The 21,172-nt window shown below is 41.0% G+C and overlaps 1 protein-coding gene and 2 long non-coding RNA genes across 3 annotated transcripts; 2 read left to right on the forward strand and 1 right to left on the reverse strand.

Annotated features, from left to right (window-relative positions):
- Positions 1-5,733: 5,733 nt before the first annotated feature.
- LOC143102351 (uncharacterized) lies at positions 5,734-9,143 on the forward strand. Its single transcript, XR_012982577.1, has 3 exons — positions 5,734-6,459; positions 8,160-8,341; positions 9,058-9,143. It is a non-coding gene; the product is annotated as an uncharacterized LOC143102351 (long non-coding RNA).
- On the reverse strand, positions 8,849-13,244 carry LOC143102338 (uncharacterized). The gene is made up of 6 exons (XM_076265865.1): positions 12,827-13,244; positions 10,338-10,537; positions 10,150-10,261; positions 9,881-9,969; positions 9,049-9,378; positions 8,849-8,958 (listed from the first exon to the last, which is right to left on the reverse strand). The coding sequence occupies exons 2-6, from the start codon at positions 10,534-10,536 to the stop codon at positions 8,849-8,851; spliced, it is 840 nt and encodes a 279-aa protein (XP_076121980.1). The 5' UTR covers position 10,537; positions 12,827-13,244.
- Positions 10,168-12,693, forward strand: LOC143102345 (uncharacterized). The gene is made up of 2 exons (XR_012982576.1): positions 10,168-10,257; positions 10,413-12,693. It is a non-coding gene; the product is annotated as an uncharacterized LOC143102345 (long non-coding RNA).
- Positions 13,245-21,172: the final 7,928 nt, after the last annotated feature.

Consider the following 21,172-nt stretch of genomic DNA (forward strand, 5'->3'; position numbering starts at 1 on the left):
AAGGTCAAATGAGTGATGGTGCCTTTTTTTGGGTTATCAAGTGGGCGCCTTTTTTCATCTTTCAGTGCTTGCCGATCTTTCAGTCCTCGCACTCCCATCTCCCGGAGTAGCCTTGATGTTGACTTGGCTATAAAATCTCTGCAGTCTACTTCGACTGGATGGACCTATGCTTTCCAGCCACGTTGTTGCGCATCAGCTGCAAGCTCGGCAAACCTCAGTTTTTTGCACTCAAAGGCCGCCTCCACTGCATCTACAGGGTACAGTAAGCCCGATGATGTAGACGAGATGGGGTGAGGATGACCAAAGCACTAGATCTGGTCTGAGGTTGGTAGATGCAATCTCTGTTGGGAAGCAGACTCTTTGGCCTAAGCCTGCCATCAATTTCCAATCACGTGCACCACCTTGTTGCCTCCTGTTGACGTATCTCCTGCACCTAGTCTGCGACATTCTGACAGTGCGGCCAATTGTTCCAGGATGGTGTTCTGGTCCCAAGGCCAAGGTCACTCCGTAGTTAAAGCAACACCAAAGAACTTTCCCTCTGTCGACGCACGCTATTTGTTTATCCAGCACCGGCTGTGCAAATAATGATGCCCACAGACAACGTAGAATATGTTGCATGATTTATGAAAGTACGATATATCATACCTGTCAACACTCCCGTTTTTCCCGGGTTTCTCCCGTATTTCAAGGTCATCTCCCAGCACCCTCCCGTTTTGTTATTTCTCCCGGAAAGCTCCCGTAATTTGCATGGCCATCAAACTTCATTTGAAAATCATTGATCCATGCAGGTTGCCAGATTGTATATGAAATACACCCTACACATACACGATCACTTAGTTTCAATTTCAACCGTTTTGTCATAGGCTAAAACCTGGCAACCCAAAACCCAAATAAGGAAGCGGGTGCCAACTGCGCAGCCTGAGTCTCGTCGTAAGCAAGCGGGCTAGTTGAATGGCCTACTAGACAGGTGATATTTTTGAGATATGTGCTTCCTAGAGGGATTTATTAGTAAAAGTTGGGAACAGGACTTAATTAACATAATTAAGGTGTGCTGAATCCAACTAGCCCTGTTCCCAAGCTGAATTTTGAGTTTATGACCATCTAATTAGCATAAACAAAATGGTTGCCAAAATGGCGCTTTTGGGCACTTTCATTGGGCGGATGTCATTATACCATGTAAATTAATTCATATTGTTTACAGAAATCTCCCTTGGCCAATAGATCAAGGATACAGGGTGTGAAAAAAAAAAGAAAAAAAATCTAGTATTATGCCTATGTTAATTACCTGAAAAAACCTTTGAAAAATGTAATTGTTAAAATGTTATAACTGAGCAGGCACACAGTATTTGACGAATGAGACTTATGTTTTTTGAGGGTCAAGAAAGATGTGTAGTGATGAAATGTAAAGTTTAAAATTGTGGCCTACTGGTTAGGTCTTCGGGCTTGAAACCAAAGGGTTGCCGGTTTGATCCCCGACCAGTAGGACGTATGTGGGTGGTGGAAAGGTTGAGCACTACCCTGCTGACCAGTCTTGTTGACCAGCTTGTTTGACCACCCTATGATGGTTGACCAGCTAGACCAGCAAATCTCTTGCGAAAACATACCTTCAGCTGGTTTACCCACCTAACGATGGTAATTCAGCTGGTTTTGCTTGTCGTACCACCACAAGCTGGTCATTTTAGCTGGTGTTGCTGGTCTACACTGCTGGTTTAACTGGCCGTGCCAGCTTATGTTGGTTAAACCAGCATGACCATCTTACACCAACAATGTCAAGCTTGGCAGGCTGGTCACCAGCATGACCATCTTGCACCAGCTGTATCTCACACGACAGGCTGGTCAAACCAGCATGACCAGCTTCCTCAGATGGTCACGCCAGCATATCCAGCTGGTGGTCCAACCAGCTACACCAGCAAAGACCAGCAAGAGCTGGAAGAAAACCAGCAAAGACCAGCTAAAACCAGCTCAAACCAGCTACTAGCATAAGCTGGTTTCTAGCTGTTTTTTTCAGCAGTCTCCCATGCCCACATCCACGGCTGAAGTGCCCTTGAGCAAGGCACCTAACCCCTCACTGCTCCCCGGGCATCACTGTAGCAAGGCAGCTCACTGCTCCAGGTTAATGTGTGCTTCAATGTGTGACCTGTGTGTTCACTAATTCACAGATGGGATACTTGCAGAGACAAATTCCTTGTATACCCAAGTATACTTGGCCATAAAACCTGATTTACATTACATTTTACATAATTGAAGCGAATTAGGTTGGTAATGTATGTAGTCTCGGATTAAGTTACACAGGCCTTTACCCATTTCGGTAACACTTTACGGTAAGGGTACATGAAGTAATTCATGATTTATGTATTACTTCATTCATTAATATCTAATTAATCATCAGGAATTTACTGAGTCCATAGTTTGCCATTTGTGACCTCATACATGAACACATTACTAAAGTATTAGGTATGATGGGCACATCATAATGGATTATGATGTATTAACCATGATCATGACTTTATCACATCACTGCTCAAATTCTCATAACTTTGGAGTTCTCTAAACACATGTCATTATTCACTACTTTAATTGAGGGGCCACAGACATGATGAATGCATGAGCAATTATCCTAAAATTCATGTAATCATGATGATCATGCTTAAGAAATCATAAATCACAATGATATACCCATCACACCTAATGCTTTAGATGATGTGTTGTTCATACGTGAGGTCATCATGAATGAGAGTATATGAATTCATGTCAATTCCTGATGATTAATAGGATATAAAGGATAAAGGAAGTAATGCATAAATCATGAATTAATTCATGCATTAATTCATGATAATTCATGTACCTTTACCATAAAGTGTTACCCATATTTCTTCATAACCTTTGTGTTAGTAAAATGATTGAATGTCCTTTGAATTAATAGCTAGATTAATAACTTCATAACTAGTGCAAGTTCAAGTTCAAGTTACTTTATTTGTACCCAGAGGTAGATTTTGTTTGCAGTATAGAGTGCTTCAAGAGAATTTGCCAGAACAGGAGCACAGAGGATGCCATCTTTACGGCAATTCACTCTGCCCTGTCCCTCCTTGACAATAGCAACACCTACAGTATGTGAGAATGCTGTTCATTGACTTCAGTTCAGCATTCAACACCATTATCCCCTCCAAACTGATCACCAAACTCAGTGAACTGGACATCAATACCTCCCTCAAACTAGATTCTGGACTTCCTAACCAACAGACCGCAGTCTGTTAGATTAGATAACCGCACCCACTCAACCCTCACCCTGAACACCGGCATGTGCTGAGGCCTCCTTTACTCCCTCTTCACCTGCAACTGCATACTATGGATAACACCATTGTCAAGTTTGCAGACAACACTACGGTGATTGCTCTCATTAGCAACAATAATGAGACAGCCTGCAGGGAGGAGGTCCAGCACCTAACATCGCGGAGCACTGACAACAACCTGGCTCTCAACACCAAGAGGACCAAAGACCTCATTGTGGACTTCAGGAAGTCAAAAGCTAGCACACAAAGCCCCATCCTCATCAACAGGACTGAGGTGGAGCATGTCACCAGTTCATGTTTCTGGGTGTCCACATCTCTGTGGACCTCTCTTAGACCCTCAACACCTCTACCTTGATCAAGACGGCTCACCAGCATCTCTTCTTCCTGAGGAAATTAAAGAACACAACCTCTCTCCTCAGATCCTGGTGAACTTCTAAACCTCTACTGCTGCACCATTGAGAGCATCCTCACCAACTGTGTCACAGTATGGTATGGCAACTGCTCTGCCTCCGACTGGAAAGGACGGCAGAGGATGGTGAAAACTGCTCAACGCATCACTGGTTCCTCACACCCCTCCATCAACGCCCCCCCCCCCCGGTGCCTCCTTGCCTGTGCCTGCTGAGGTGTCCATGTCGATGGCAACCTTCACAGGGACAACAAAGAGGGAAACATTTTGCCCCTATCCCACCAATAGTATTCTATTTATATTTATAAATGTACACACTTTATTACACTTAAACATAGCGATATTCTACTGATATTTATACTGTTCATACTGCACATACACTTATATATTTTCAGTACTCTGCACAATGACAATGAAGTTGAATCTAAGATAATCTAATCAAATGAAACATGTGACTGCTGGCCATCTTTCCCATTTGGAATCAAGGATATGATGCTAGCTTGTTAGTTAACGGTTGTTCGTGATTAGTTCAAAGGAACTCCAATGATTTTAAACTCCAAACATGTGTCTCCCCACCACGAAGAAGATGTTTACCAATGAAGTCAGGCCACACTCTTTGCCAAAGAGGACCGTAAACATAGTCAAGAGTATAATAAGGTGATAATAAGGTTAATTAGCATAATAATATTTTTTTTTGCATTTTTATATTTTTCATAGCCTTTACTTTTTATTTATTGCCCACGGGAGATTTCTGAGATGCACAGATGTGAACAATATTAATTTATTTACATGATATAATGATGCCTGTCCGAAGAAAGTGCCCAAAATCGCCATTTTGGCAGCCATTTTGTTTATGCTAATTAGATGGTCAAAAACTCAAAATTCTGCTTGGGAACAGGGCTAGTTGGAATCAGCACATGTTAATTATGATAAAAAGTCCTGTTCCCAACTTTTACTAAGAAATGCCTCTAGACCCATATACAAGGACTTTTTCTTGAAATAGCACTTGTCTATACTCCAGAACTAGCTGTTGTGAAATTGTTGGGAATTTAATTGATTAACACATCACATAAACTGTTATTGAGTGTTGTTTATAGCCTACACTGAACTTGTTCCGTCGGAACCAAATCTGACAGCAAGCAGCTTTGGAGTTTTGGAAGTAGGCTGCAGGCAGGCAGCTGGTGGATACATAACTGGCATGCGTAAGGTAATGGTAAGGTAAAAGCAACGACCTAAATGCAGTGTTGAAACACGTGTATAAAACGTATTAAATATGCAAACACTGATCCGGTATAAACACTGAACCTTATGCCAGTTATGTATCCACCAGCTGCCTGCCTGCAGCCTACTTCCAAAACTCCAAAGCTGCTTGCTGTCAGATTTGGTTCCGAGGGCACAAGTTCAGTGTATCAACAACACTTAATAGTAGGCCATTCAACTAGCCCGCTTGCCTCCCAGATAGCAAATAGTAATTGAAACGATGTTAAATCAACATCCTGCTGTCAACGATAAAGTCATTGAATCAACGTCGAACTCCGATGTTGATTCTTCATCATGTTGCACCCTCTATTATCATTGAAGCAACGTTGAAATCATACCTAGAGATCAACAGGATTTCAATGGTATTTCGATTACAATGGATATTGAAACAATGTTGAAATCCCAGCATATCAACGAAACTTCAATGGTAGGCTATTTCAGTATAGGTTTAATCTGAAGGTCTAAATTAATATATTACAAATATTATTAGGCTATTTTGATCCTGCTTTATCGACAGCCAGGATATGGGCTAGCAAAATATAGAACAGAGAAACTATAGCAGATCTTAAGGCTTTAGCCTAGACTAGCACAATTATGACACCCCACACATTTTTTAAAAATAAACAATAGTTTTTATTGTATTGTTTCTGTTTTTTTCTTTTAACGCTAACTCTGCGTCGGTCGTCCAGCTCCTCCAGCTCGGTCTGGGGCGTAGCGCAGCCACTTCTGCACAGCTTGTGCGAATTCATAAGTATTTGCCGTACTCAGTCGTTGAGTCAGTGCATCTAAAATAGAACACAAGCAAAAGTACATTTCAGTTTAACATTACTATGCCTGTGAATGATATAGGCTAAACTTGATAACCTAGGCCATGTAGAAATGTAGAAAAAAGTGTGTGTGTGTCTGTGGCACAGCTATCCCAGAGACTTTCTGGAATAGAAACTAATAGAAATGCATGGTGTTAGTTTGTACTAATAGAAATGCATATGGTGTTAGTTTGTAACGCAATATGGCACACATATCACACCCCTTCCGCGGCAAAAGTCGACATGTGAATAGCCTACATTGAGCCAATCATGTGCTGTATTGTGAATACATTGAGCCAATAATGTGGTGCTGTGAAGATATCGTGCCAATCATGTGTTGTGATCTCGCCGCTGCAAGATTGGTGTTGTGAAGCATTATGTACGCGTATTTCTGCCTAAAAGGACTTTGTTCCTAATAGCCTAATTTAATTTGAGCGCGCCCATGCTTTCCACTCATGCCCTTCAGCTGGACAAATGACGTCACCACAGGCCCACGCGCCACTCTCTTCTCTAAATCACATGTTACGTGTGTGATCCATGGTGTGATCACTCTTTGATTGGCGCGAAATTTAACTGTCACATGTGTGTGCTGGATGATGCTGGTCCGATATTTTTCCACTCTGGTCTGAAGAGTCACTGAGGTAATTTGTGGCAGAAGGGACACCACAACAAACTTCGCATCTGGAAACATTAACTGGTAAGTCTTATCAGAACAAAGGCAACGTTTAATATGTGAATGTAGCCGTTTTTAACATCAATTTTGGAAAAGTCTGTCAAATAGGCCTAGTTTAGGATGAAATTATTTGACAAACACGTAGCCTAAGTTAGGCTACCAGTTATGATTTAAGGCTCCAATTTGTGTGGAGTGCTTCTCCGTTCTCACCAGAGGAACAATATTTTAATTTCTTCTGTAGGTTGTGTGTCTATCCAGTGTTACCCAATTTAGAGAAATAGCCTAGCTGAGGTAGAGATTCGCCTGCCAGATGTGATTCGGCCTCAGGTTAGCCCTTTCTTCAGACGAACTACAGAAAAGCGAATTGGCCGAATTAGGAGCAGGCTTCACTCATTCCCATTTTCGTTTAAAGGCCAACGCACATCGGTTCAGTCAAACTGGGCTACTTGTCGAGTTGTGCTACCAGTCGCACCTTGCCGCCAACAATTAGATTACGAATCAGTTCTATTTATTTGGCGCTGCTATTTAAAATCCATTATTTTCCAGTGTTTGCCAGTTAAAAAACGTCTGCGCTGATGTGCGTGGCAAGTGTGCCACTGTGGATGCTGGTGCCCACGTGAGTGCGCGGTCATTAGGCACGCACATCTGCGCCGAAGTTTTTAACTGGCAACAATGTATTTTATTGAGCGCCGCCGACAAAATAGAGCTAAATAGTACATATACACGACGGCAGCGGCAAAGTGCGACACTGGTGTGCGGAGTGGTAACGACACACAAGACAAGAGATGCCTAAATGAGCGGCGTAATTGCCAGCGTACCCGTTACACCAATAGACAAGACAAAATGAAAAAAATTATCAACTAAATAAATAAGAAATTCCCTGTTGCATAGTCCAATTGGTTGTAAATTGAATAGGATGGGGCAGAAGTGTGAAGCTTGAGTTTATTTACTCAATTGAGGGCATACTGTTTTACTGCACTGCATTCATACTTAAGGAGAATAACTTACCAAACATGCATTTGCAGAGAGCCATTTCTTTAAAGGGCCGCTTCTGTTTGGCCACATCCTTGTTCTTCTTGCCAGCCCAGTTTAGGCCTGAGGCCAGCTCATTGGTCATGCTGTATGCCAGCATGCGCCGGACCCTGATCTCCAGGGTGGTCCCCCCAATAACTGTGAAGCGGGCCACCTATCAAAATAAAAAAAGTAACTATTCAGTTTAAAAAGTAAACAATTTAAAAAGGCTCTTTTTCAAAGATGATGTAATGTTGCTCTATGTAGGTTTGTCAATTGTCAAGTCTAAATTTAACCGAGATTGATAAAGATGTGCCAAAACAGACATTTTTGAATGGGATGTATTAAAGGGTGATTTGTATCCTCGTCTGGGATGAGCTTAAACAGATAGTTTAACAGATTTGTTAAACAGTTTAACAAAATTGTGCAGTCAGGTACAGTGTTTCCCAGAGAATTGAATTCCATTTGTGGTGGTTTTGCAGAATTAACTTGAATAGAACAGTTTTTAACAAATTAGCACAGCGTGGTTATGATGCTAATCAGATGTAAGCACAATTTAGTGCAACCTGGAAAATCATTGTGTGGTGGTCAATGTTGATATTATGGTGGGCCGCCACAAATAAGTCAATGTATGGGAAACACTGAGGTAAGTTCAATCAGAAAAATAATGTGACCACTATTTAATCATTGAATAATTACCATTGCCTTTCTAGCCTCCTGGGACTGGAGTATCACCTCTGCGTTCTCCAGCTCCTCCATACAGTGTAGAGGCAGTTGCAGTGGCTCTTCAGTCAAGCCCACCACCCCAGCACTTTGGCCACACCTACAGGACTGGCGGAACTCTCTGAAGTCTTGCCGCAGGTCCCTCACCTCCTTAGTCAACTCTGTGACCGTGGTGAGCAGTTTCTGCAAGGTTACATCTATTGACAGGAATAACAAATAGTTTTGGGTTGAGTGCAAGCATTCCTTTATTTTGCAATGTAAACAAGCGTAAAATAAAGAAATTAAGAGTTTGGTTCCAAAACGCTATATCTCCATTTTAAAAAACATTAAAAGCTCACGTTCTGTAATTGTGTAGTTAAGGTAATATCAATCAAATTGCTGTTTTGTTGTTTTGATTGAGTAACGAAAAATCAAATAATACCCAATTACAGTTCTACTGAAATTACTTGCAAAACAAAATGTAAAATGATTTATGAAAATGAATGAAAATGGTGGATATAGCGTTTTGGAACCAAACTCTTCAAATGGTCAATCTAATTTCAAATATACACAAGGGATGTTAAATACTATAGGTAGGGGATTCACCCCAGCGACCAATCACAATATTTAATGCACAGTTAGTTTTTAACTGTCTCTATCTTCTGATAGAGAATGCAAACCACTGTAATTTTTAGGTATTTCAATGCACAGGGCTATTCCGTTCATATATAAATGGAATCCTATGATAATCCCAAGGCACAACAGTTTTGCACTTGCCTTTTAAAAGCTGCCTGGCGGAGTCTCTTGAGTCTGTGACAAATATGGAAGAAACATTTTTGTATCTATATGACTGGGTATAGGTATTTGGAATAACATGAAACTCTCTTTTCTAAAACATACCTTCTGGAGAGAAATGGGGTGCACACCGAGGAGTACCGGCAGAAGCCACTGGCACGAATGACTGGAGGGGGAACTGAAAATCTTCAGCAGAGAAGGTAATGGGTTGGCTGTTGGGGTAGGGCAGCGGAGACTGGCAGCTGGCTGGGGTGGGCAGAGTCTGGTAGCTGGTTGGGTTGCTAAAAGTGGTCTGGTAATCCACTGGGGCTAGAGGTTGGAGTTGGGAGGATGGAGAGGGAGACTGCAGAGTGGTAAGCGTCTGGTAATCCACTGGGGCTAGAGGTTGGAGTTGGAGTTGGGAGGATGGAGAGGGAGACTGCAGAGGGCCGGAGGCTGTTGGTGTGTATGACAGAGGGGTGGGGGGTGGGGGGTGGGGGGGGGGGGGGGTGGTATAAAAGACGTTACAGGTTATTACGCTGAATTAGCTTCTCTGCTTACTTTGTTACACAAACTACAATGTGGCCTATGTTACACCCCACCCTTAGACAGCCCTTTAGGGGCAAACAAAAACCCACTATTGACCCAAATTCCTAATAATAACACCTTTAAAATCACCCAACCAGTGGGATTTATTAAGATCAAGACACTAAACTAATACGTGACAAAGTCCAAATCAAGATCAGACAAAATCACAGGCTGAGAAGCAGCAAGACAGCCAGCAGTCCCCACACCAAAGGTCTCTCGTCAGGAACAGGATACTGGAGCCTTTAACTCAATCAGCTGGTCAGGTGCTGCTAATCAAGGTCCTCAGATGCAGTGCGCCTGAGCAGAGGTAGAGAATGGGAGGAGAACCGACAACACAGTGAACACAACCGTAACACCTACTATACTGTACCTGGGAACAAAATTTTTGGAGCTCGGGGATATTTACTCCGAGGTTGATCTTCCTCAGAGTCATCCAAATTTTGGTAGATTGGGTTTGGTCTAGAAGTGAACGTGGACAAACTATAAATACACTGCAGTATTTACATTTGTTCATCTGTAGTTACTGAAATATTCAAAATGTCAACTATTCCGATGTTACAGCAAACAAATATATTTCTGAGGATTGCCATGTGCACATACAATTCAACAACTTTGCACTGTGAATTTGGAAATTATTACTTCTTTCTCCTTTTCAGAGGCTGTTGGCACTCCTCCTCTGACTGGATATCGGTGGTGTCACATTGCTGCTTCACATATCTCTCCAGGCACCTCTCAGCTTCCTCAAAGGTATCTGCAGACACAGAGTTGTTATGAGATACTGATACAAAGGGCTATGATAAAATGTCAATATACATAAAAATACCCACCTCGGCTTATGAGGACCCTGACAGGCTCATAAGTCTGCCAATTTTCATTTGGTTCCTCCCTCCTCCTGATGGCAGCACGGACCTTGCCAGACTCCTTTGGAGGGTATGGAGGCCAGAACACCTTCTCCCCCTGAAGCCATGTGTGTGGCACCACTTCTGTTCCACCACTGTTGAACCTTACAAGGCACCACTGCTTCATGCTATTTTTTTATGGTAAAGATGATGGTTATTAACACATGAACTGATTTTTATGAACTGATTTTTGATTTTTATGAACTGCTTTTTATGAACTGCTTTTTATGAACTGATTTTTGATTTTTATGAACTGCTTTTTATGAACCGCTTTTTATGAATTTTATGAATTTTTAGAAAAATTATTTACTTTGTATGTATGAGGGGAATGGCTATGAACTCTTTTTTATCGGGGAAAAGTATATATTTGTTTTTTATTATTTGGAGCTTTACAACACCGACACCGCTGCTTAAGTCCCACACTTTGTAACAGCCAATGTTGGCTGATTCGAAGGGGTATTGGACATAAGATTCCTTCTTTGTGAATTTCCGGAAGATCACATATGTTTCCTCAGCTACTTTTACTATGTTGTCAACAAGAGCGATGTCCTCAACTATCTGGATGCAATTATCCCCAAACCTACATGACAAGGTGAAATGTTTAGTTACAACCTTTCTATACTGATCCCCATGTCCCAAATGAGGCACCAATGGACCATCATGATGGAGGTGCATGAATTTGTGGCCTTTGTCGATTTGGGGTGTCTGAGGGTCTCTTTCAGAAAGCCTTTTAACTATTTGCTGTAAAGGCAAATGAGGTTTGCGCAGTAAATGTTTCAGTTGGGCCAAATAGTTCTCATAAGGAAAGGCAGCAATGTTATCTAAGGGACCATAGAGACGATATTCTGCTGCCAGGTGTGTCAGCTGGTGGACATTGTACGTTATTTCACTTCTGCCATATAGCTGCCCAAAGTGACTCACAAATGAAATTAGCAATTCGTGAGCACAGTCCACCATTTTTGCTGATGTCCCAGGAGACAAAAGGAGATGCATAGCAACAGAAAACAACATAAAGTTGTTAAACATCTCCAAAGGAATCGTATCTTTCAGCACTACAGGGCCAGCGTATAGCATAAAATACCGGAGCTCCGTTGCTTTCCACCTATCAATTTCTGCGAGTTCTCTGGGTTTGCGACTGAACTCAGTTGGAGTGTAAGGTGTCAGTGCCTTCAACTTCACAGAAATCTCCCCAATTGTTTTACTGCCCAACCTAGTTGCGAGACATTTTCCCCGCATCCATATATACAGAATTTTTCTGGTTACCCCAAGACAACATGCATGCATGTAATCAATTGGGAACATTGTCACCATTTTCACTACACTAACTAGGGGAGACGGCGTTTGAGTCAGGTGGTGGTCCTCATCGATCATGGAGGCGAAGTCTGCGTCAGCTCTTAATTTAGCATTGACCTCAGGAAATGTCATTTTCCCCTGCCATTCACCCACTTGAATGCATTTATCGCAGCCCGAGTAGCCATTGTGACCCTTGGTATTTTTAATAAAGGCTCGTGCAGGGGCATCACAAATGAACGAGCACACTTTTGCCATTAGCTGTTGCCCATTATAAATGATACCCCTCTCCAGAATGTCATTAAGGTCCTCAATAAATGGGCCCAAGAACTCCAATGCAGTTTTAGGCTTGCTAAGCCCACAGAACAGGCCAACAATGAAGGGAGATCTGGTGTAATCTACATCTACCATGGCAAGGATTGGCCAGAACTGAAGCCTACTGCTTCTGAATAGTGGTAACCCATCTATATTGAACTGCAACTTAAGTATGTTCAAGTTGGCAGGGAGAGTCAAAGATTTAAGCCTCGACATTAACCCATTGGTTAGTCCAAAGTGATAGTATTCCCCACCCTCCATCTTCCTAGTTATTATTTGACCTTGCGTCCTCAAAACTGTCCTAGCATCTTTAGGCAATTCTGGATGAAACACGCGCAAAATGCTCAAAAGTGCAGTTAGTGCCACCAGAGAGACTGAAAATGTAGAGGCCCAAAATCTCAGACCAGTCATCAAAAACTCTGTAGTTGGAGTTTCAGTATCATCTGAATCAATATGAGTTGTGTCTATTGACTCATGGGTCTCACTGAACTCTAAACTCATAGGGAGCTCATAGCTCATAGGGAGCTCATAGTTCCCTATAACTGGTAGCTCCTCTACTACTGACTGAGTAGAGGTTGAAACAATTGGATCCACTACTTCCCTTGTGCATTCTACATGTTCTGATGCTGTGTCAGTGTTGCCTTGTATATTTGTATTATTAAAGGTCTCCTCAAACTGCTCTAGTATCTCTGACTCTGTGACCTTAAGCATTGACCTACATTTGCGCCTCTTTGACCAGCGTGATGCCATTGTGAGTGCATGTGGTGTGCAGAATCAGAAACGGGGATTTTAAGATTCTCAGACTTGCTTACTTGAAAAACGATGTGGATTAATGATCTGAAAATAAATGACAAAAAGTAAATCACAGTGTCAGTAAACAGCAATTTAATTCAGAATCATCCACTATTTCTATTTTCCCCACAAAGCAGAATGACATGTTCTTTTAAACTGGGCTTGCAAAGATTTTTCTAAAGACTAAACCATTTTCATTCATAAACAATGGACTCCGTTCACTATATCTAAGTAAGGTACTATATCATGTTACTAATTTTCTGTCACATACGCTATAGTGCCTGAATGGAACTAGTACTTTTTTGCCAATTTGTTTGTACAGTTTTAAGATAATAAAAGCATGCCATGTTCCACTCTTCTGTATGTGATCGAGTCATGTGGGGCCACCTATAACAATAATATTGTTGAAAATATATCTTGATAATGTATGAAGTAAGCAAGGACAGCGCACTCAGTTCTCTTTCAAACTTGTAATCGCCAACAAATGGCGATTCAAAGTTTGAAAGAGAACTGTGAGTGCTGTCCGTGCTAACTTCATACATTATCACTATATGAGGGATTCAGCACCTAAGTTAAAACCACCAAGTCAGTAAGTGTGAGCACGTTGCTTCATATATTAGTAATTGAAAATATATCTTAAAATAAATAAATCATATTTCAAGTATTTCTTTTGTGTATTAACATTAATCACCAATACCAACGTTGGTAACTCTGAATATTAAATTAGCCAACTTTGTTTTTATAAATACCAATGCAACTTCCTCTGATATGATCGCGAGAGCCCAATCAGCTCATGTGACATGAGTAACGTTATGGCTACACAACCAGGCACAAGCATGGGTTTGATCTCCAATGGACATGCTAAGTAAATATGGGAGTCGGTTATTGTTAATAACATTTTGGATTACGACGACGTAACATTTTCAACTGGACATCCAGACTTCTGCGTTGTGTAAGGTGCAAGTAAGTCAAGTTTTCGGTTTAATTCTGGCCCGCTGTGGTCATTGTAACACATGCGATTATATCAGACCGTAGCATTCCACATGGGCTAATGTAGCCTACAGTAGTAGTCGTGTTTTTCCAACTGTTATGCATAGATGTTAGGCTAGATCATCTTGCCATCTCATAGTTAGGTAAGTTAAATCATTTTATATTTCTGGGGGGAAATGCATTTTGTTGAGGCTGTATAATACGGACTTTATTTCCGACAGACAATTACATGGTGGTGATGATATTGGGAAGTGTTAGACAATGTAGGCTAAACATTTTATACCGACTTAATATCCGATCATCTGACATTCCACTAGCATAAATGCTAACTTTATCAGAAAAGTTAACCTAACTTGACAATGACTGCAAACATCGTAAGGCTTAGCTATACACAGCGTTCAGATGACAAACTATGCCTCTGATCTAGTTTCCCGTTATCTAGCAGCAGCGTTAACGTTACAGGAGCGTTGTCCACAACTTTGACAGCAACATCCATGTAGCCTACATCTAACATCTGACCACAAAATAAACGAAGAAAGCAATTCTTGCTTAACTTAATTAAGTCACTGTAGGTTTATGAAGCTCTGTGTCTGTAACGTTAGTGAACTTATCACGGTATAATTTTGGCAGAACTAACGTTACTAAATGTAACTGTTTACTTAAGTGACATTATGTACATTTTAATTATGGTATCCTACTTCTGATAGGCATACGAATGCCTGCATAATATTGCACCATGTAAATAAACACGAATGTTCAATTTAGTAGCCTACAATTGAGCAAATATGAGATAAAATGCATGCTTACCTGATATGGACTCAGAAATGAGATGTGTGTGGTGCAGTACCGCTGGTCTACCACATCGATGGTCTCCCGGTCAACTACAATTCGATGACTTTTCGATCATATTTCCCGGTCAACTATAAATCAATGGCTTTTCAACAATCCGGTTCCCGGTCAACCCTATATCAATGTTTTTTCAACATCTGTGTCATCACCAGGTAAACCAAAAATCAATGTCCAATCAATTATAAAGATTCAAATTTTCTTTTATTGACATTTTATCATGGAGAACCTAGTTTTCAATTGTTTGCATGGGAGAGTACAAATAAAATAGGTACAAATATTGTGTGTGTGTGTGTGTGCAGAAGTTATACCCAAAATCTGCCGGTGCATCGGTAGCAGTGTGTGTGTGTGTGGTGGTGGGGCGGGGGGCGGCGTTGCACGCTAACTATAGATCAACATTGTTCCAATGCCACTGTAATCAACATTACATTTGTCAGGTTTTCATCAGTATTGCAATGGTGATTCAACATTTATTTAGTGTTGAGATTTCAATGTCAACCATTCTGATGGTTTTGATGGAAAATCAATATATTTTCAATGTCACCTTGCTGTCTGGGCTATGGCTTACGACAAGACTCAGGCTGCGCAGTCGGCACCCGCTTCCTTATTTGGGTTTTGGGTTGCCAGGTTTTAGCCTGACAAAACGGTTGAAATTGAAACTAAGTGATCGTGTATGTGTAGGGTGTATTTCATACACAATCTGGCAACCTGAATGGATCAATTATTTTAAAATGAAGTTTGATGGCCATGCAAATTGCGGGAGTTTTCCGGGAGAAATAACAAAACGGGAGGGTGCTCGGAGATGACCTTGAAATACGGGAGAAACCCGGGAAAAACGGGAGTGTTGACAGGTATGAATCCCAGGCCAGAGTCAGATGCTTATTTGCCTATTACAATGTGATCATTAGTTATTAACTCATAAAGATAACCTCATCAGGTAACCTCATTCTTTGATGGTATGCTCATTTGTGTGTTTGAGGACTGACTTGATAAGAAGCACTGTTGTGCTTTATTGCAATGGTGTGTTGTGCTGTGCACATAGTGATAGAATGAATGATCGATAACATCAGTTTCAGTCAGGCTGTCATACAGACATCAGTCATAAAAGACTAAAATGAAGGAAATGGCTCTTCAGGGGGTGGCATGGCTCCTTTCCCTTACAGTTTGCTTCCTTGAGTTTGTTTTATTGCAGGGTTCTTTTGTCTGTGCATAATAACAACACTCATCATACCCTCACATGCTTCACTCAAAATATACAGTTACCCCTCTATTGTCACACTTCTGATTGGGCTGTTTGTGGAAAACTTCTGACTCAGTGTGAAACTTTTGGAGAATATGGTGCTACACCATTAGTTAACACAGTCAAGTCTCTGGATAGTAAAATATCGCATCCTAAAATCTTTACTTGACTGCTTAGTCTTTTGGAAATATGATGAATTGCCATACATTTATGTGCAGATACTGTATATTTTATATGGTATAATAAAATAAACCTACCATTAAAATTATAGACAGTTAACTTCTTTGTCAGTGGATAAACTTACAAAATCAATGAGAGATCAAATAATTATTCCCTCCACTGTATATTGCACAATGAAACTCCAATAATCCTTAGAGTCTTTGTTTTATGTGGAATTATACATGTAAAGCATCACAGGATGGTGATTTGAACATAAATGGAAATGGTGCACTAACCTTTCCTGATCTACAAAAATGCTGTGATTATTAAGAATGTATCAACATAACAACTTATACCTCAACAACTTCATCTGTTTACTTAAAGGAACACGCCACCCAATGTCAGTAGTAATATATGTTCTTACCTTAACTTTCACGAGTTGAGTCATACCTCTCCCGTGTCCTTACGTGCACTCAAACGCTCTGGTGCGCGGCTGGACTGTGTTAGCATGTTGCTATGCTAGCGGGCTTTGACGGCAACTAAGCGTAGAAGTAATCAAAAACATCCACGTTTTACCGACTTAAATACAGTTGCACGAGTAGTTGATAGAAATACGGCCACGCAACGTGAAACGTGGCGATTTTCCAAGCGAATAAACCGGAGAACTACAATGTGTGGCGCAATAGCACTTGGGAGTACTTCGACCTAGCGTAGTAGTATTGTTAACACCTAATTGTAGATCCTATCCACCACAGAGTTTAGAATCCATGCTGGATCGACCCTCAGCCTCTCCCTCCCCTCTGAGCGAGAGAGAGGCACACACACTAGAGATGCGCTGATGGGCTATTATTTCAACCATAACTGCATAGCAAAACTTATCATCCATCAGCCATCCATCAACACCAACGTTTTTTGACCAATTTTCAAAACGGCACCCGCCCACCATCCGCTGGTTGTTTTAATGTAGGCTATATGGGTGATGCAGCGCTGCTGACGTGAGGCTAGAAAGCCCTTGCCTGTTCTAGGAAGACTGATCCAAGGCAGCAAATATATTAAAAGGCTAAAGTCGTACATTGGCTATGTTGTAGCCTATCCCCAGAATATCAGCAGCAAACTCAGTCTCTGTCTCGCAAAACAGTCTCCAAATAAAACGCACATCGGCCTGTTGCCTTTTCTGCCAGCTTGTGAAAATATATCGTCCAAAATGCTTGATTGCATTGCATTCTCCACATTTTTAGCTACATTTTCATGTACCACATCAGCATTTTTGTTCAGTGAATCTTTTGTAAATTGCTTTACAATTACCGTCGGGCCTATAGGCCTATTGCCTGGCTTGCCTCAGCTTCGGTCACGTCCTTTTACAATTTTATCATTGTAATAAAAAACGCAATTTGCCACATAATTTCAACATGCTCCTGGCCTACTAATTAATGCCTATTGTACTTTATTTTTTGCAAAAAGAAAGAAATCCTTGATAAAATAACAAGTCATTCACATTATAGGCTACTTTACACACTGTTATGTCAGGGTGACTGAAAGCCTGTTCTGAAGACTCCCATTCATTTTGACTGCACGAGCGCGTCTTTTTCAGACAGACAGCGCAATTCATTTTAAAGCAATTTACAAAAGATTCACTGAACAAAAATGCTGATGTGGTACATGAAAATGTAGCTAAAATGTGGAGAATGCAATGCAATCAAGCATTTTGGACGATATATTGTCACAAGCTGGCAGTATAGGCAACAGGCCGTTTTATTTGGAGACTGTTTTGCGAGACAGAGACTGAGTTTGCTGCTGATATTCTGGGGATAGGCTACAACATAGCCAATGTACGACTTTAGCCTTTTAATATATTTGCTGCATTGGATCAGTCTTCCTAGAACAGGCAAGGGCTTTCTAGCCTCACGTCAGCAGCGCTGCATCACCCATATAGCCTAGGCTACATTAAAACAACCAGCGGATGGTGGGCGGGTGCCGTTTCGAAGATTGGTCAAAAAACTTTGGTGTTGATGGATGGCTGATGGATGATAAGTTTTGCTATGCAGTTATGGTTGAAATAATAGCCCATCAGCGCATCTCTAGTGTGTGTGCCTCTCTCTCGCTCAGAGGGGAGGGAGAGGCTGAGGCTCGATCCAGCATGGATTCTAAACTCTGTGGTGGATAGGATCTACAATTAGGTGTTAACAATACTACTACGCTAGGTCGAAGTACTCCCAAGTGCTATTGCGCCACACATTGTAGTTCTCCGGTTTATTCGCTTGGAAAATCGCCACGTTTCATGTTGCGTGGCCGTAGCATTTCTATCAACTACTCGTGCAACTGTATTTAAGTCGGTAAAACGTGGATGTCGTTGATTACTTCTACGCTTAGTTGCCGTCAAAGCCCGCTAGCATAGCAACATGCTAACACAGTCCAGCCGCGCACCAGAGCGTTTGAGTGCACGTACGGACACGGGAGAGGTATGACTCAACTCGTGAAAGTTAAGGTAAGAACATATATTACTACTGACATTGGGTGGCGTGTTCCTTTAAGCCAGAGACTTTCTAATGTGGAGACACAGCACTCAAAAAATACTCCATAGAAATGCATGGGGCTAGTTTGTCACGCCAATATGGCTGTTGTCTACACATATCCCACCCCTTCCTCGGCAAAACGTCGACATGTGAATACATTGAGCCAATCATGTGGTGTGATGTGAAGACATCATGCCAATCATGTGTTGTGATCTCGCCGCTGGAGCAAGATTGGTGTCGTGAAGCCTTGCGCATGCGCAGTTCGACCCAAAGACTGTGCCCGATGAGTGCCCATAAAACGTTGGTATATGGCCGCCGAGTGGAGGGACTTGCCTAAAAGGACTTTGCTTAAGCAGATATATCAAAATGGACAAAAATGCAGTGACTTTGTGAGTGAAAACTGGACCAGGACACAGTCATGAGGAAAGTCTTGAAATAAGATAAAGAAGGAAATGTGAATCAAACATCTCTTTGGGTTAATGAGACAGAATCACAAATTGGGTTACTTATATGTCGCAATGACCAGTGGTTTCGGTTAACAACATGTAACAATTTCCCACTAAGAGCACCATTAAAGTCTTAACAAATTAGTTCAGGACCTAATTCATCTGTTTTATGTTTGTGCACAAGAGAATGGACTTTCGGTAAGGATATTCCAGTGGAAAATAAATACAATTACAGGTTTCAAATTACTTTTGTATTGAAAAAATATATCAGGAAATAAATGCCTTGTTCCTGCTTCTTGCATATATAGCAGCCTTTATACTCATAGCCTTAAGACTGACTTAGGTGAACAATTAACTTTGAACTCAGGGGTTTTACCGAGAGACAAAATATTTTTTCTTTCCTTGTTTGGTGCCCATCGCCCTTCCTTTTATGACACTTTATGATCTAAGGAAATAGACAAAGCCCCCCCCCCCCCACCCTTCAAAAAACAGCATTTTTAGACGATTGTTTTCTATGGCTTTATAAAGAGGCGCCATGTCCAAGGAGCAGTCTAGGCAAGATCATGGAGGGAGAACAGACGGAAGCTGGTGTCAGGTACAAACTTGCAAAATCTATTTGATAATAATACAGGAAATGCTTACTTTCCATCATATTAAGCATAATTTTTACAGATATTTTATTAAATAGATTTTCTTTCTTTTTATTGTTCATCCTATTTATAAACATTATTGAATAAATCAATAACTTTTGATTTGATTGTAAATAATGACACATAATTAATAAGGCCTGGATGATTTCTGATTGCTTTCATTTTTTATTTTTGGTCACAAATGGTATAACATATTTTAACATCTCATACCAGAATAGCTTTTGTTTTGCTAACAATACATATTTAGAACTATGTATTATTATTTTGTATGAACAAAACTGAAGTTTTCTTAAACTTGTTTGTTCCATTTCCATCCATTACAAATCACATCCCTAAGTAATTTTCCAACATTCTGTGTACCCATTTATTTATTTTTAAATGTTTTAAATCTGTAGGCTCATTTAAATATTGTTGTTTCCCATGCTTTATGTTGTTTTTGTGTCAGGAGGGCGTGGGATGCCTGCCGAGAACTTCCCATTATTCAGGATGGGCAGAAACCCAGAAAAAGAGTGAAATGCTTTCAGTGGTTCATATGCATAACTGTTGGCTTACTAGTCTTTGTTCTTGCATTGATAAGCAAGGTACGGCTGTTTACTCAAAGGGAGCTCACTATATGAATAACTATTTTATATCTGTTTTTACATATTTTAAACTCCAAAAACTGAAAACTGAAAACCAATATTATTTCTCTCTTCAAAATAGTCCAGCTTTTTGCTTCTGATTACCCTGGCGAGCAATGCGACAGAGACAGTGCAAACAGACCAGAAGCCTTTTGTATTCTTAAGCATCGGCTGTGCTGTGATTGGGCCCAGTGTCCTTCTCTTCATCAAGAGCCTGTGGAAACTTATCTTCAAAAACTCTAACAAACCCAAGGGCAAAACCATACTGTGGGTGAGTGAAAATCAGCTCTTTGTTAGATATGCGCAGCATTTAATTCAATCTAACCTATTGCACAACTTTCAGTGTAATTGGGTTTTCAACTTCAAGTGATTGGCCTCATTTTTAACAACGGAACAGGCTTACCTGAATGAGATTTATAAACTAGCACACTGGTGCCAGGGCAACAACCTTCTCCTAAATGTTACAAAGATAAATATATATATCAGCGTCTTTGTCATCAACGCCTTAATAACTTTAGACTACCTCAAGAACTTTTACAGATCGACGATAGAAGGTTCTTACAGGGAGTTTAAGAGCTGGTATGGAAACATTAGAGAGTAGTGAGGTCAGCATCTTCATGAGATTTATGCCAGGAGATGTCAGTCCAGAGCCAAGGAAATCATCAGAACCCCCCCCCCCAGTCAAATAAAGGATTATGCTGGAGTTTTATTGTGTGTTTGTCTCCATACTACACCCTGTGCTGCCTGAAGTGCATGTGATTGTGTAGGATCATAAAGTGTACTTTTTTGTAAATGTCTGAATGATTGTGCATGATGCATATTGGTGATTTTGGCTGTTTCCACAGGTGCTGTGTGTGGAGTCTGTGGTGGCTTTAGGAGCCGCTCTTCTCACTCTGGTCTCG

The sequence above is a fragment of the Alosa pseudoharengus genome, unplaced genomic scaffold (genome assembly GCF_046254945.1).
Source record: "Alosa pseudoharengus isolate Yale_2024_CS ecotype anadromous, Long Island Sound unplaced genomic scaffold, YU_APseudo_1.1 YU_APseudo_1.1_scf_10, whole genome shotgun sequence".
Classification (NCBI taxonomy): Eukaryota; Metazoa; Chordata; class Actinopteri; order Clupeiformes; family Clupeidae; genus Alosa; species Alosa pseudoharengus.